Source organism: Emys orbicularis, chromosome 4 (genome assembly GCF_028017835.1).
Source record: "Emys orbicularis isolate rEmyOrb1 chromosome 4, rEmyOrb1.hap1, whole genome shotgun sequence".
NCBI lineage: Eukaryota > Metazoa > Chordata > Testudines > Emydidae > Emys > Emys orbicularis.
The window spans coordinates 148,837,347-148,852,038 of NC_088686.1; the positions used below are offsets into that span (position 1 = coordinate 148,837,347).

At 45.0% G+C, this 14,692-nt stretch overlaps 1 protein-coding gene across 2 annotated transcripts in view; it reads right to left on the bottom strand.

The window, feature by feature from the left end:
* Nucleotides 1-6,158: 6,158 nt before the first annotated feature.
* Nucleotides 6,159-14,692, bottom strand: part of SLC16A1 (solute carrier family 16 member 1) — a 36,271-nt gene continuing 27,737 nt past the window's right edge. For both annotated transcript variants that reach the window (XM_065404414.1, XM_065404415.1), the window contains 3 exons: nt 12,310-12,453; nt 10,918-11,790; nt 6,159-10,101 (listed from right to left, as the gene is read on the bottom strand). In XM_065404414.1, coding sequence (XP_065260486.1) covers nt 9,770-10,101; nt 10,918-11,790; nt 12,310-12,453 — 1,349 coding nt within the window. In that variant the 3' untranslated portion in view covers nt 6,159-9,769. The remainder of the gene's footprint in view (nt 10,102-10,917; nt 11,791-12,309; nt 12,454-14,692) is intronic.

A 14,692-nucleotide genomic window follows, 5' to 3' on the forward strand; every position in this document is an offset into this window, starting at 1 on the left:
TCTGTGTGGGCGAGTTCCAGGGATTGTGGGAGAACAACAGAACTGGCGCAAGGGAAGAGGCTGCCTTATCCTGCAACCTCTAGTCACCCTGCTCTAGACCACTCCCTTTTAGCATGTCCCCTCTAAGACAGCAGTCCCTCTTTTCAATCTCCTTATCATTTCTGCTGCCTTTCTGTGGCCCCCTTCTCTGTAACGCTAGCCTAATCTGTGCTGCGCTTTGCAGCAGAGAGAGGGAAAGCAGCTTTCACCTCTCTTGACTTTTGCAGCTCTGTATCATTTTATCACTAAGGCAGATTCATTGTACCAGCCTCACTATGGCAGTTATAGTAGAAAATTGCTTTGTCCACACTGATAATAACTTGCTTAAAATAGAAAGTAGGAAAAAAGTGACCCGAAAGTAGAGCAAAACTGAAGCATGGCCATGTGCCCAGTCCTGTCACCAGGTGTCTCAGGGTAACGTAAATAAGGGCTATAGGAACCTGCCTAGCATCTGCAATTCCTCTGGGTGCTCGCGTGACTCCTCGCTGCTCTTTGCAAGAACGGCAAGCTGCAAGGCCATTTGTTTTATAGAGGAGCCATCAGTTTCCAGCTCATTTTATTACATAAATAAAAAGTCGGGTTAAAAATCTAGTGGTGTAAAGTAAAACTGCCGCTTGTAAAATTAAAAAGGTTCAGGGTTAACAAGTGGGGAGGGTTACTTTTGACTCAGCTGCCTTAACCGCTGAAGTGAGTTGACATGTATTATCCATCGCTGCAGCTGCATCACGTGTTCTAGCACGTTGCCTTCAAGTGTGAGAGAGCTGAGAGAAGGAGCATTCCCCAGCCACACTTGCACCCCCAGCAGCCACACATCAGAGTCCTGTCCAGTGACTCCGGTGGGAACTGGCTTGGGATATTCAGATTTAATCCCCAAAATTCTTTCCCATGCACAGAGAGAGAAGTTTAGCCGGGACTATTTATCAATGCCATTAAACTAGCCAGAAGCAATCTGACTGTCTCTCACTCTCTCTTGCACACACAGAATGTTTGTCCAACCAAGGCCTCGGTTCCATCTAGCCACACACTGACAACAAGCCGACAAGCTTTGGAATTCCTTGCTTTAGACACATTTTCTTATAACTCACAGCTCAGCTGTTAAAGCTAAATATAGTCAGGACCTTCTCAGTCCTATGGAACAGGGCTCCCTCTGATGCTTTAAAAAAGGACCATTTATTCATGTGAAGACAGCATGCACTCTGCACCAGAGAGCATGCATTACAATTACATTCAGCCAGACACAGTGGCAGCTTGTGGGAAGTGAAATAGGGCCCTGTCCACTTCCTCAACGTTGTGCTTCTCTTTCATGTTTACCCCTGTGGTGGCTGTGTCAGGTGACATCCTGAATCTTGAACATGCCACAGGGACTGGACTTATCTCAGGCCAATGTGTGACACATGCAGGGAAGGGGCAGCATGGGAACATGCATGTTTGACTAACTCGCTCTGAGCTGCAGCAGGAGAGGTTCGCTCTCCCGTGCTGTTACACTAACACCCTTCACCTGTGCTAAATTTATTAAGACAAATAATTTTATAGTGTCAGTCTTAGCCTGGAGCTATGAATACTTTGTCTGGGCTGCTCAGCTGTCCCCACGCCTCCAATGCCAGGTGCATGCAGATTCAACCTCACTCTGGCCTGGTTACCCTTTTGGGCTATTGTATCCATTCGTATGACCTGACTTAGCCAGTCACCGGCAAGTCCTGCCTGCACCCAGACAGTGCCAGTACGTGGGCTGTTGCTTAAGAACACTTTGAACTGCCATGGATAGAATCATTGTGAAAGCATTTCTGGCAGACGGCCCAGAAGAAGATTGGGAAAACAAACGACGCGGGAGTTAATTTCCAACTATTTCTGCAATTGTGCCTGCTATGAAGAGAATTTTTGTTTGTTTGTTTGCTACCGAAAGGGAAGGAGGAGGGGGAAGGCCTGACAAAGCCTTCAAAGAAAATCTCTAACATCCTGCAGGGGCTTCTTCCTCTGGGCTGGTAGAGCATGCCAAATGGGGGCTGGATGCATCTGGCTAGTGAAAACTCACCCACGCTTGCCTCCAGTGGCAGCAGCTAACTGCTTGGGTCGGTCTAGCTGGAAGCACTCTTTGGACAGCTCCCAAACATGTAGGATAATCAAGGTTCTTCAATCCGGGGTGTTACAAAAGCTTTTTTTTTTAAAAACAATTTTCTCCCCAATGTCAGACCCTTCAAGCATAGGAGAATACTGATTATGTTAAAATCCAGTGCATTACATTAACATACAAATTAATGACAAGTCAGAGAACTGGCCTGAATTCAACAAGGTGACATTCAACAAAGACAACTGCAAAGTACTTCACTTAAGCAGGTAAAATCAAACACACAGCTACACAATGGGGGAATAACTGCCGAGGTGGCAGTACTGTGAAAAGGATGTGGTGGTTACAGTGAATCACAAATTGAATGAGAGTCAACGATGTGATGCAGGCGCAAAACGGGCTAATATTCTGGGGTGTATTAACAGGAGTGTCGTATTAAGACATGGGGGGTTGTTGTCCTGCTCTACTCGGCCCTGGTGAGGCCCCAGCTGGGGTCCTGTGTCCAGTTCTAGGTGCCAGATTTAAGGAAAAGAGTCCAGAGGAGAGCAACAACAATGATCAAAGGTTTAGAAAACCTGACCTGTGCGGACAGATTAAAAAACTGGGCATGTTTAGTCTTAGGAAAAGGAGACTCCAGGGGGGACCGGATAAGTCTTCAAATATGTTAAGGCCTGTTACGAAGAGGACACAGGGATCAATTGTTCTCCATGCCCAGTAAATATAGGACAAGAAGTAATGGGCTTAACCTGCAGCAAGGGAGATGTAGGTTAGATATTAATTAGGAAAAAACTTTCTAACTCAGGGTAGTTCAGCTCTGGAACAGGCTTCCAAGGGAGGCTGTGGTATCCCCTCACTGGAGGGGTTTAAGAACAGGTTTCACAAACAGCTGTCAGGAATGGTTTAGAGTTACTTGGTCCTGCCTCAGTGCAGGGGGCTGGGAGCCTCTCAAGGTCCCTTCCAGCCCCAGGTTTCTGATTCCATCCAGGTGTTTCTGTTAATAGTAAATTAGTCCAAGGTTCTGTTCTGCCTTTGAGCTCGGAGGAGCGATTCCCAGCCTGCACAGGCACACCCACCCTAACTCTGCTCCGGCTCACATGCTAAACATAGCTGTGCAGCTCAGACTAGCCACCTGACTACATACCCATCTGGCCCCCTGCATTCGTACTCATGTGGCTAGCCTGAACCGCCCCGTGCTACCCCAGCACCATTTTTATTGTGCGTGGGAATTGCACCTTCCAGACCTAGCCAAAGTGTAAGCGCAAGGCTCTCTGTTAAAGTAAAGCAACCTAGTGGAAGATGCAGACACGGGGGAGGGTGTGTGTGTATACCTCACTGCACGAGTCCTAAAAACAACTGGTGCCAGAGGGCCCCAGCTCCGGCAGGAGAGAGCTGTCATTTCTCCAGCCAACCAGGCATGCAAGCAGAAGAGGTGAAGGCAATATGAAAAGATGTGACCTTTGCTGCCTCTACCTCTTCAACCTCCCATCACCCAAGTTTAATCTGATATTTATTCAAGAAAACTGAAAAAAAAATTTATAATTAAAAAAAAAAAAAGTCCTGGGAAATCTTAAACCAAATAAAACCCCCCAAAGGGCTTAGAGGACACTGGCAGGGCTTTTCCTTGGCATGTTGCAGAAATGTGCCACAGCCATTTTTCAACTTCCTACAGTTCGAGTCACTGCTCACTACCGCTGATTAGGACCATATGCATAGGAGTGTCGCTGCAATGTGGGCCTACTGCTCGGGATGGTGCAGCACCACTGGCAATGCACCAATACCCAACACAAGCCATCAGTGAGTAACCCACTGGCGTCCACCGTACGAGCACCGGGCTGGTGGCTAAGCTACTGGAGGTTGAGGCATTTGTGCTTACTCAGTCAAAGGTGAGGGTGACGCTGCCAGCAATGCTCCCGTTCCAAGCTCTAATGCGGCTGCTAAAAATAGCGTAGGGATGAGCGCTGGCATTAAAGAAACTGCACAGGCAAAGACTTGCTAGAAGTCCAGCCCCTGTAGCCAGGAGGGCTAGAGCATGCAGACTATTCATCATTAACTCCCTTTGATTTTATTAATAGCAGCCAGTGAGTATTCTGCCCAGCATAACTCCACTGCACCCCACCCATGCAAATGGGTGATACTTGTGGGCATTGGCAGCTTTTGTCTTTACTAAACCTCCCTGGCTCAACGCATCAGAGGTGAGAGAGGCAGGTACCCAATGGGTCTCAGTCCATCTCCCTCATCCCGTGCCAGCATGATGCTACGTTCAGTGTTGTTTTCTAATGGGTCAAGCCGGTGGGGTGTGTGGATGGTCCTCAGATGAAAGGGGGCAGTCTGCCTTTGTAGGCACATGACAGCATTTACACATTATCCCAGAAGGGGACAACTTCCTTGCTGAATGTTACTGCCTGATAACAGGGCAGTGAACCCACAGCACTGAGAATTAGACCTCCAGAGATTCCAAGACTGGAAGCCTTGATTGTGATGATCTAGTCTGACCTCCTGTATAGCCCAGGCCACGGAACTTCCCCACTATCATTCCAAGGGCAGAGCTTTTAGAGTAATAGCCAATCTCCACTTTCAAATGGTCAGTGATGGAGAATCCACCACCACGCTTGGCAAGTTGCTCCAATGGTTAATTACTCTCTTGGTTAAAAATTTACACCTTATTTCCCCCTCTGAATTTGTCCAGCTTCAGCTTGCAGCCCTGGGATCATGTTATCCTTTTCTCTGTTAGATTGAAGAGCCCATCATCAAATATTTGTTCCCCATGTAGATAGTTGTAGACTAATCGAGTCACCTCTTAACCTTCTCTTCGTGAAGCAAAATAGACGCAGCTCCTTGAGTCTACATGCATCTACACACGTTCCATCTTCAGTTTCTAGGCCAAAAATGTTTTAGGCCCTGATACAGCAAAGCCCTTAAGCATGAGTAGCCCTATGGACTTTAAAGGGACTGCTGGTCATGCACAGGACCAAGCATGTGCACAAATGCTTTGCCTGACTAGGCCCTTATGCAGTGACTGACCTCTCGGTGGAAAAAAGCCTGGGAGAATGAGAACACAGGGAGCAGAAGCCAGTGCTGGGAAATGGGAGCAGAGGTAGCAGCAAGGCCTTATCCCACAAGGAAGTCCAAGAGCCCAATCTTTAGCTAAATATTAGATTTCCTGAAGTCTGAACAGTAAGTTACAGTAAGAGGCTCTCCACCCTCGTCTGCCAAGAGCTCCTTAAAAATCATGGGCTCTCCCTTTCCTGCTAGGTTTTCACTGTGCTAACCTGTGCACGTTCGCTATCCCACCATGCAGTCCTAGTGGATGCAAGGCACTGTAGTTTTACCGCTAGGTAAACCTAGGCAAGCTCCACCTCAAGCAGTGGGTGGTGCAATGCAGTGTTGACCTCACCAAGTCACCTCATGGAAAGAGCTACCATGTGTCGTGTCCACTAGGATTCTACAGCGGGGTCGTTAACCTGCATTATCTTGTTGTTAAAAACCCCCACAACCTCCACCCCCAAGGTTTTTGGCAGTGAAGACACTGCCTAAGAGGCTCTAGTACTCATGGCACTGTGTAAGATTAAAGATACGGAAAACACACTGCTTTGGCCAAGACTGCAAGAGGGCACAGTGCAGCCATTTCACAGCTCCTACAACCAAGAGAAAAGCAGTGAAACCACAGCAAGCCCAGCACCAGTCTCGGGTAGCAACCAAGAGTTATCACTATATGACCGGCTAGTGACCCAGTTCTAGGTGTTCACATCACCCTGAGTGGCAACCTTGTGGAAAGGGCCAGGGACTGAAAGGGCCATGGCAGGCAATTCCCCATAGAACTAGTCCCTCTAGGTCATGGCTGAGACTCACTGGTGGGGAAGATTGTCCAGCTGGGGACAGAACCTCGTCTCCAGGGGTCAATCTGGTACCTCATTGGTGTGAAATTTTTAGTGTTTCCAATTTGCCTGGCAAGACTCCATTGTGCGGTAAATGGAAGAACAAACCAAGTGCAAGAATATGTAGCAGCTGGTAATTTGTCTGCTCGTATATACAAGAACAGCAACCACACCTTCAGTTCTTTAAAGTTAGTTTATTGCAATGTGAACCATGACAGACATACGGAATTTATAAACATACAATATCTTGGTTTTACAAGGTCATAGCTCAATACAGTACAATAAAATCCGTTTATACAAAATACTCTATTGGCTTTATAAAGTTATTCTAGAGTATGAAAACACCCTGACCTGTTCCTTTTGTAGGTTTAGAATAGACTGCAATTAAAAAAAAAAACTCACTAAGTCAGCAGCCAAGGAAACAGGGCAGAGGACTTCACAGTTCATTATGTAATACTGTCCGGGGCTCCAAGTGACAAAGCTAAGGCCACCTGCTGTATGTTGTATATATGTAAAAAGTCTCAAAAAAATTAGTTTCAACTTTATACCTACTAGCCCTAGATCTGTATGAACTACCCTCACTATTGTTTGTCTGGCATCTTATGTTGTGCAAACTCAGTTCTTCAGCAAAGTTATAGCTTAAAAGTTTCTGGAATATGAAAATTGACCAGGTAAAACCTAGGAGGACAATGGAGAGAGGAAGCTCTAATAGAACTATGGAAGATTTCCCAGGATAGATTATGGAACCAGATGAGGTTTCGTTTCATCAAAAACCCCCATCCTTCAGCTGATTTAACATTCAGGGTTTTTGTTAAGAAATTCAGATATTTAGGCTTTTTCTTAAAACTTAAATTATATATTTTTAAAAGCCAAGACAACATGAATGGCTTCTAAGGCCTTGTCTACACTACAGGGAAAAGTTGATCTAAGCTACGCAATTTGAATTACGTGAATAGCGTAACTCAAGTCAACGTAGCTTAGATCTACTTATCGTGGGGTCCACGCTACACTATGTCAACGGGAGACACTCTCCCATCAACTCCCCCTACTCTTCTCAATCCTGTGGAGTACAGGAGTTGATGGGAGAGCGATCTGCGGTTGATTTAGCGGGTCTTCACTAGACCCGCTAAATCAACCATGCACGCATCGATCCCCCAGTAAGTGTAGACAAGCCCTAAAAATCATCTCTAAAACCAAGTAAGGCAGTGGCCTCACTGTGTGCAGAGTTGCTGACCATCTGGGGCTACAATCTACCCACATACCAAAAAAAAAAACCCCACCTTTCTGCAGTTGAGTAGACCTCTTTAAAAAAAAAAAAAAAAAAAAAAAAAGTATAAGGTGTGTGAACACACTCAGCCCTCATTGGAGCTACAGCAGTCAGTATCTGGAATGGAACACTCCCTTTAGTGTTTTTACTTTCCAATGAGCTTTGTGGGTCTAAGTTTTAAACGGAGTTTGCATCGGGGTGTGTTGTATTCTCCAGACACACAGAGAACTAAAAGTCTTTGTTCTTGTTCTGTTTTTGTTCTGCTTTGACTTAATCTCACAAGAAATGCAGCTCAGATGATCCCCAACATGCTTCTCTGTGAAATTAAGAAGTCTTGTCTCGCACCAGTAAGAGTTTAAAGTTAGTCAGCTTGTCATTTTAAAGAGATTTGAGCAAGAAATGCAGTTCACTTACTGTACCAACCACATTACAAACAAGAACACTTCTTCTGCCTTCAAAGGGAAGGACTGAAGTTCTATTTTTGTTGCTTATTCTCTTGCCACAGCCTTCCAGTGCTCACGGATTAGGTGAACTGCATTACACCACCACCTCTTACGGGCCAACCTGAAAAATCTGTAACTTCAAATATCCCACATGCTTCTCCCCCTAAAAACCTACCAAATACACACCAACTGGTACATCTCTAGAATGTGTCTATGAAACATTATACTAAAATATTTGACTAGGAAAAGAAAAAAATAATCAACATTTGGTGGATGAATTATACAAAAGTTTATTAGAAAAAACCCCAAAACCTCAGTCTCTTACAGGATATCTGTTTAACATTACTAAAACACAAGCACCAGGAGCCTATGGGTCACAGGCCATCTGCTTAATCCTCTTCACATAAGTTGTGATATTTACCAGTGCTAAAAAAATAAATATGTACAAACAGAAGACATCCTCCCCTTCCCCCTTTAAGGGTCTTTGATCTGAGTAGTTAGAAATTGCTTTAAATTCTCACTTAAACAGGAGCAAGTAGAGTTTTTTTAAGGGGCAGTTACGCAGCTTTAGCTATTTTATCTCATGGGCGTATAAGAGTATAACTGTATCTGGCCCCATTTAGTGTGCAAAATATTAGGCCTCAGAGCACACGACAATATGCCACATACTCAAGACCAGCTCCATACCAGTAAGGGAGCCAGCCATGCTCTGAACACAGGAGTGGCTCTGAGAATATGTAACAAAACTGACACCCCCTTGCTAAAAGCCAACTCCATTCCCATGGAAGCATTTGGGAGTTCTGCTGTTGACTTCAAAAGGAGTGGGATCCATCCTAGGCGGCCAGCAAGCCTTTTGCAACATCTTGTTTGGAACAGAGCTCCATGAAGAGTAGAATGCTCGATTTTACTGAGGGGGTGCACAGTTGAAAGGAAGCTTCAGGAAAGAAAAGCCACCTCTTAGGAAGCTCAGGGTCAGGGCTAGGGGAAGAGGAAGGGACATCATAGTACTGACCCACACTGGTAGAGATGCTGATTTCCTAAATAAAGCAGCAGCAGAAGACTTCCAATTCCAAAGCCACACTCACTCAGTGATAGGATTGGAAAGACGGATGCACAGACCCAATACATACCAGCATTGATTCCTTTAGTTATGACTAAAGCAGGTTCCTAACTAAACATCTCAACCTTCTGCATTTGTACCCATTTGGTTTCATAGTGTTACTTTAAAGAGAGGCATCACAAAGACAGAGTTTGGAAATTTCTTTGCCTAGGAAAAGTGGGATGATCTAAACCTGAATCCTTCCTGCATCAGCAAGTGTCATTTATGAAAATGGGATGATCACAATAAAATGAGTCTTCACCCCAAAAGGAGTGGAGTGAAGATAGTTATTAATTTCAGTCATCAATTCCAACCCAAGTGTTTCATCAAAATTTAACTAAAGGGGGATGTTTAAAAAACTACAGTAGATAAAAATGTTTTCAAGAGGTGCTAGAAAAGCCTACAAATAGAGCCAGTTGGTGTCTGGCATCCAAAGGAGTTTGGATTTTGTCTTGTTTTATTTTAAGACCACCCCTCCCACTAACCCACCCCAAAAATATTCCAACTTCCACTAAGAGTCTGGCAGTTAAGAAGTATGTGAAGCAGTATTCATTTTAGACTCAGCATTGAAGCCGGTTGAGCCTCAAAATATCCAGTATCCTTTTTTATGGCTTTAAAAACAGACATACCCTAAGCAGATCACAAAACTAACTAAAACATGGTTTACAGAGTAGCGTTAAGGCTCTTCCAGAGTAGTCTAGAGGTGGAAACTTTAAGGCACCTATTAGTACGTTCATGTTACTGTTAAAAAAAGCCAGAATATAAAAAAGTTTCCCACCCAAGTAAGAGGATATGGCACATTTAGCTGTTACCCCTGTTGAATCCAGATGGAAAAACAACTGAGAGCTTTGTTTAAAAATGAACACCTGGTTTATACACTTCTGATGACTGCTCACTACCAGCACAGCATTTTCCCCAGACACTATTTTAGAGGAACAGCACTTCAGGATTAAAAATCCCTCCAGGATTAAAATCAGTCCCTCACATGCGACTCTCCTCCTCTTTTATGCCATCTTCTGTGTTTTTCTGCGATACGTTGGCCACATCATTGTTTGCCTCATTTTGTTTCTCGGCCTCTTTGTGTTTCTCGGCCTCTTTGTGTTTCTCGGCCTCTTTGTGTTTCTCGGCCTCGTCGATATTAGTTTCCTCCTCTCTCCCTTCGTTTCTCAGCTTGTCCTCTGCCTTTTGTTCTTTCTCCAGCAGCCGGTAGTTGATGCCCATTCCCACAAACAGGTAGATCCCAGAGACGATCAAGATGATTCCACATGACCAGTATGTGTATTTGTAGTCACCGTACATGTCATTGAGTTTACCTGATGGACCAGAGAGGACAACACATTATGTGGCTGACCATCTCCCATTATACAGCGGGAATCACTCTAAGCTAGCATGCATAAGCTCTCCCCAGATGTCTAACTCATAACGTGTGTGCATGCACATGCATCTGGCCACAAGAACAAAATCTCTGCTTAAAAGCTTCGGTTTTTTAAAGCCTTATCTAAGTGTTAATCAAATGTAGTGCTGGTAAAATGGCAATGCACATGGCACTAAGCTCTAATCAATGTCAGCTTAAATTTTAAAAGCAAACCCACTAGGAAGAGGCTGTTCACGCAAGAGCCCCTTTTTTTTGGCTAGTGGCAGTCTTTTTTTTGTATGGTTTGGGTAGACCAGAAAATCCAGCTGTTTTCCAAAACTGCCTAGGAGTCCCCCAGAATTTCCTAGAAAACCTGCTTTTCGGGTGACATTTTTCAACCAGGGTATCCAAGCTGTCACTCTAGTCCCATCTCCCCAAGGTTAAAAACCAAAGTTTGCTTTGCTCTAGGGGAAAAACTCTGAGAAACTTCCCATGGACTCTGAACTTTCATGTAGAAAGAGTGTGGACACTCTCCTTGCAGGAAGACCCTCCCTGCACTGGGATATAATCCACACACACTCTAGTATGTCTATAACCACTGGCCATTCCTGTTGGGAAGAGCCCTCCATGTGTGTTCTGGCTACCCTCATGCCTTTTTGCACCTCTGTGCCTTCAATTCTCAGCCTTCCCAGCAAGTGTCCTTTGGGAAGGAGCAGTAGTTGTTCCCTCCCCACCTTGGTATTCTCACCCCAGGAGGTACATAAACATACTCTACCTAGGAGAGGTGGTCCCAGGAGCACAGGGCAACATTCCACAATTGTCACCAGCCCGACGGCACTGGAGAACCTCTGAGCTCCAACCAAATCCATCAATGTTTCAAACAAGACAGAGCTGAGCCAGCCAAAGGCAAATCCAAAGAACCCAGCGTAGATGCAAAACCCAGCATAGGTGGTGGAAAAGGGTACCAGGAGGTGGCACACTCCATTATACACCACAGAGACAGCAAAGAAATATTGGATCCTCGGTCTGACCCACTTGGTGTTTGCCACCAGTCCCATGGAAGGCCTAGCCACCATGTCTACAAAGGCCAGAATGGAGAGCAGAAAGGCAGACGACTCATTACCAAACTCTTTACTCTTGCCATAATTGCTGAGGAAGACTAAGGGAGTGAACAGTCCAAAGAACATAATCACATTGCCGGACAGATAGAGCAAGAAGCCTCTGTGTGTAAACAGGGACAAATCCAAGAACTTGTTAATAGTCTGGTAAACTGTGAGCTTCTGCTTCTTCGTCTTTCCACCAATGAGGTCCACACTGGCATCGCCAGCTCCTTCATCCGCTTTCATAGCTGACTTCCCAGCTTCCTGCAATACTTCTTTTGTGACCTCTTTCTTCAGCTGATCTGGCTTGGGGCCTATAGGTCGCATCAGAGATCCAGCTACACAGCAGTTCAGCAAAAGGCCACCAAGAATTAAAAAACTCCCCCTCCAGCCAAATATACTGAAGAAAAACTGGTTCATGGGGGCCAGTGTAGACAAGAATACAGGGCTACCTGCCATAGCTAATCCATTGGCCAATGGACGTTTCTTATAGAAGTACTTGCCAATCATGGTCAAGGCTGGGTTCAAGTTAAATGCAAGCCCAAGACCTGGAAAATAAGAGAATACATGTGAGTTTAAAAATGAGAGATCGCTACACATCTGTAGCTTCTGGGATTAATGGATTGGATACTGGGCTGAGTTCTTCTCACATTATACTAAATTTAACTTGCGCTGACCTCAGAAGGTATGTAGGGAGTAACTAACGGCAGGATTTGGCCAGTTATTGCAGATTCTCAGTGATATAGGAAGAAAGTGCCAATTTTGCTAGTGAGCAAACTATTGGGTTTTATTTATTTATTTATTTTTAGAGCCAGAATTGAAGGAGTTCCAGAATACAAGAGATAATGAAGTTTACTAGTGTGAAATAAGTCTGATTTGAGATAGGATGGGGATGTCTAAGTACCAGAACATTATCTCCTTTGATACACACATCCTTCGCGAAGGAGGATTTCAGATTCAGAGTGTGTATAGATATATAGCAATTTATATACTGACTTAGGACAAGGCTAAGCTGAACTTTTAGGATTCTAACCCTAAACATGAGGAGTCATGAAAAGACCACTCACCTCCCACAACCCCAACACAGAAGTAGAGCTCTTCCACAGTGTTACAGAAAGAGGCTGCGATCAAGCCACACCCGGACAGACAGCCCCCAGCCATCATTACTGGCCGACTGCCATACTTGTTCACCAGGATGCTGCTGATGGGACCTAGAAGAGATCAAAGGAGAGTTAACCAAAGGGGAGACATCTTTGGGTGGTAGGCATGCATTACAAAGCAGATGGACACTAATAGGACTGCATAGAGGTTTAGCTTCAGGAGTCAGTGAAAGCGGGGCATGGATGATCAAGATGAGCATTAGCCATTCCTCTTATGTCAAGAGGAGGGGGAGGCGGTATAGAAGCGCAGGAGAGCGAGGTGGATGACATACAACCATGTTGGGTTAAGTGCTCGGACATCTCACTCCAGAGCACGATGTTCCAAGCGGTTTAGAATCCAGACTGAAACAGTTCACAGTGGAACATTGTGCTGGCTCCCCTGCAAGAGCCTGTCCACTCTGCTCTTTGCAGAGTTTGAGGAAGTTTGTAAGTCCATAGGGTTGCAGAGAGCCTCACAAATATGAACTGATGCAGTTCTGCCTCCCCAGGTTTATAGAGACACAAGGGGGCAGATTAAGCCCTGGTGTAACTCCAGGGAATTCAGTGGTGTTATACCACAGATTAATTTGTCCCAATAGCTCTGAGACAAGATCTGGTCCCACCCATCCCTTCCAAGGCAGTGTGGCCTAGTGGATAAGGCACTACACTGGAACTCAGAACTCCTGGGATCTATTCCTGCCTCTAGCCAGCTGGGTGACCTTGGATGAGTCACTTCCCCTTCCTGTGCCTCAGGCTCCTCATCTATAAAACAGGGACGGTACCATGCTGACTCCCTTGGAAAGCACTGAGAGCTCATGATGCAAAGCACTATATAGGAGCTAGTTATTTTTATTATTCTCTGAACCCTAATGCAAACTCTAGCTATTCTGGGAGTGGCTCAAACAACCCACCACACATCTCCCAACACATGAACACCCCTGAATATGCTGTGTGCAACAAGCTGGTCATTTCCCTCCCCCTCAGGAGGGGGTCATGATATACAGAAAGGACATTTTCAAAAGCCTGCATGTTGGGTAAGATTCTCTAGTAAGAGCTTTTAGATGTGGTTGGTACCAAAATATCAATCGCACATGGGGGCAGAAAGGGGGAGATTTGAAGGGATTTTGTAAAATGCTTTAGAGAGTCAGAACAGAAAGAGTCAGGGGGGAGGGATAGCTCAGTGGTTTGAGCATTGGCCTGTTAAACCCAGGGTTGTGAGTTCAATCCTTGAGGGGGCCACTTGGGGATCTGGGGCAAAATCAGTACTTGGTCCTGCTAGTGAAGGCAGGGGGCTGGACTCGATGACCTTTCAAGGTCCCTTCCAGTTCTAGGAGATGGGATATCTCCATTAAAAAAAAAAAAAAAAAAAAAAAAGAAGAACAGTGCTCAAGTGAGACTGGAGTTTAAACTGAGTCAATGGTGGTTTGGGTTTTTTTGGTGTTTTAAAAAGTTTCACTTTGCTTCGGCTACAGAAGCCTGATGGAAACCTGAACGTTTGAGTCAAGCCATCCCACCACTGTGAAACCATGATCTGTTTTGTTAGATCCTGCTCCTTATTTTCCACTGGAGTTCTATACATAAAAAGCCACAGTCACATGGAAATCTTGTCTGCATGCATGTTACCAATCTAGAGAAAGGAAAAAGCAGGATGGTCCCTAAACTAAGTGTTTTTTTCCAAGTTTTCAAGAGTCATCAGTTACTCTTTAAAGCCTTCGACCAACTGACATCTGAATCAGTCTATGATGCTGGCTGTGGCCACCTCTGCCAGACTAGCATAGCTTCTGAAACATCAGCATGATTCATCTCCTGCACTAGCTAGTCACACTAGCTCAGAGTACGGTCTTCCTCTACAGCAGTGTGACATGTACTCCTTTATATCCCAGGAGAAACCTTTTAAACTTGTACATACTTGACTCCTCGGGCTTGGAGGGCAGGACAAGAAAAAAAAAATCTCCTCCCCCCCCCTTTATACCCAAAGAAAATAGTAACATGAACTTTCATTATAGCTACTCATGAAAAGAAGCAAGGGACAGGGGGAGTGGGGATGGAGAGCAGTTGTAAAGAAACTTTCCCACAGCTACTTGGAAACAAGAGAGCTTGTGTTTATTTGTGCTGCATGTGATGCTGTCCACTCTTTGGGGATATTTCTGTCCTGAAGATCAGACTGCAGTTTTCCAAACTGGGATATGTGGGTCTATCCTGTTTGCAACCATCCAAAATTTGATCGATCATTTATATTGTGGTGACACCTAAAGGAGTCAGCCAGCTCAGGGCCCTACTATGCCAGGAACTGTGAAATACATGGTAAGCA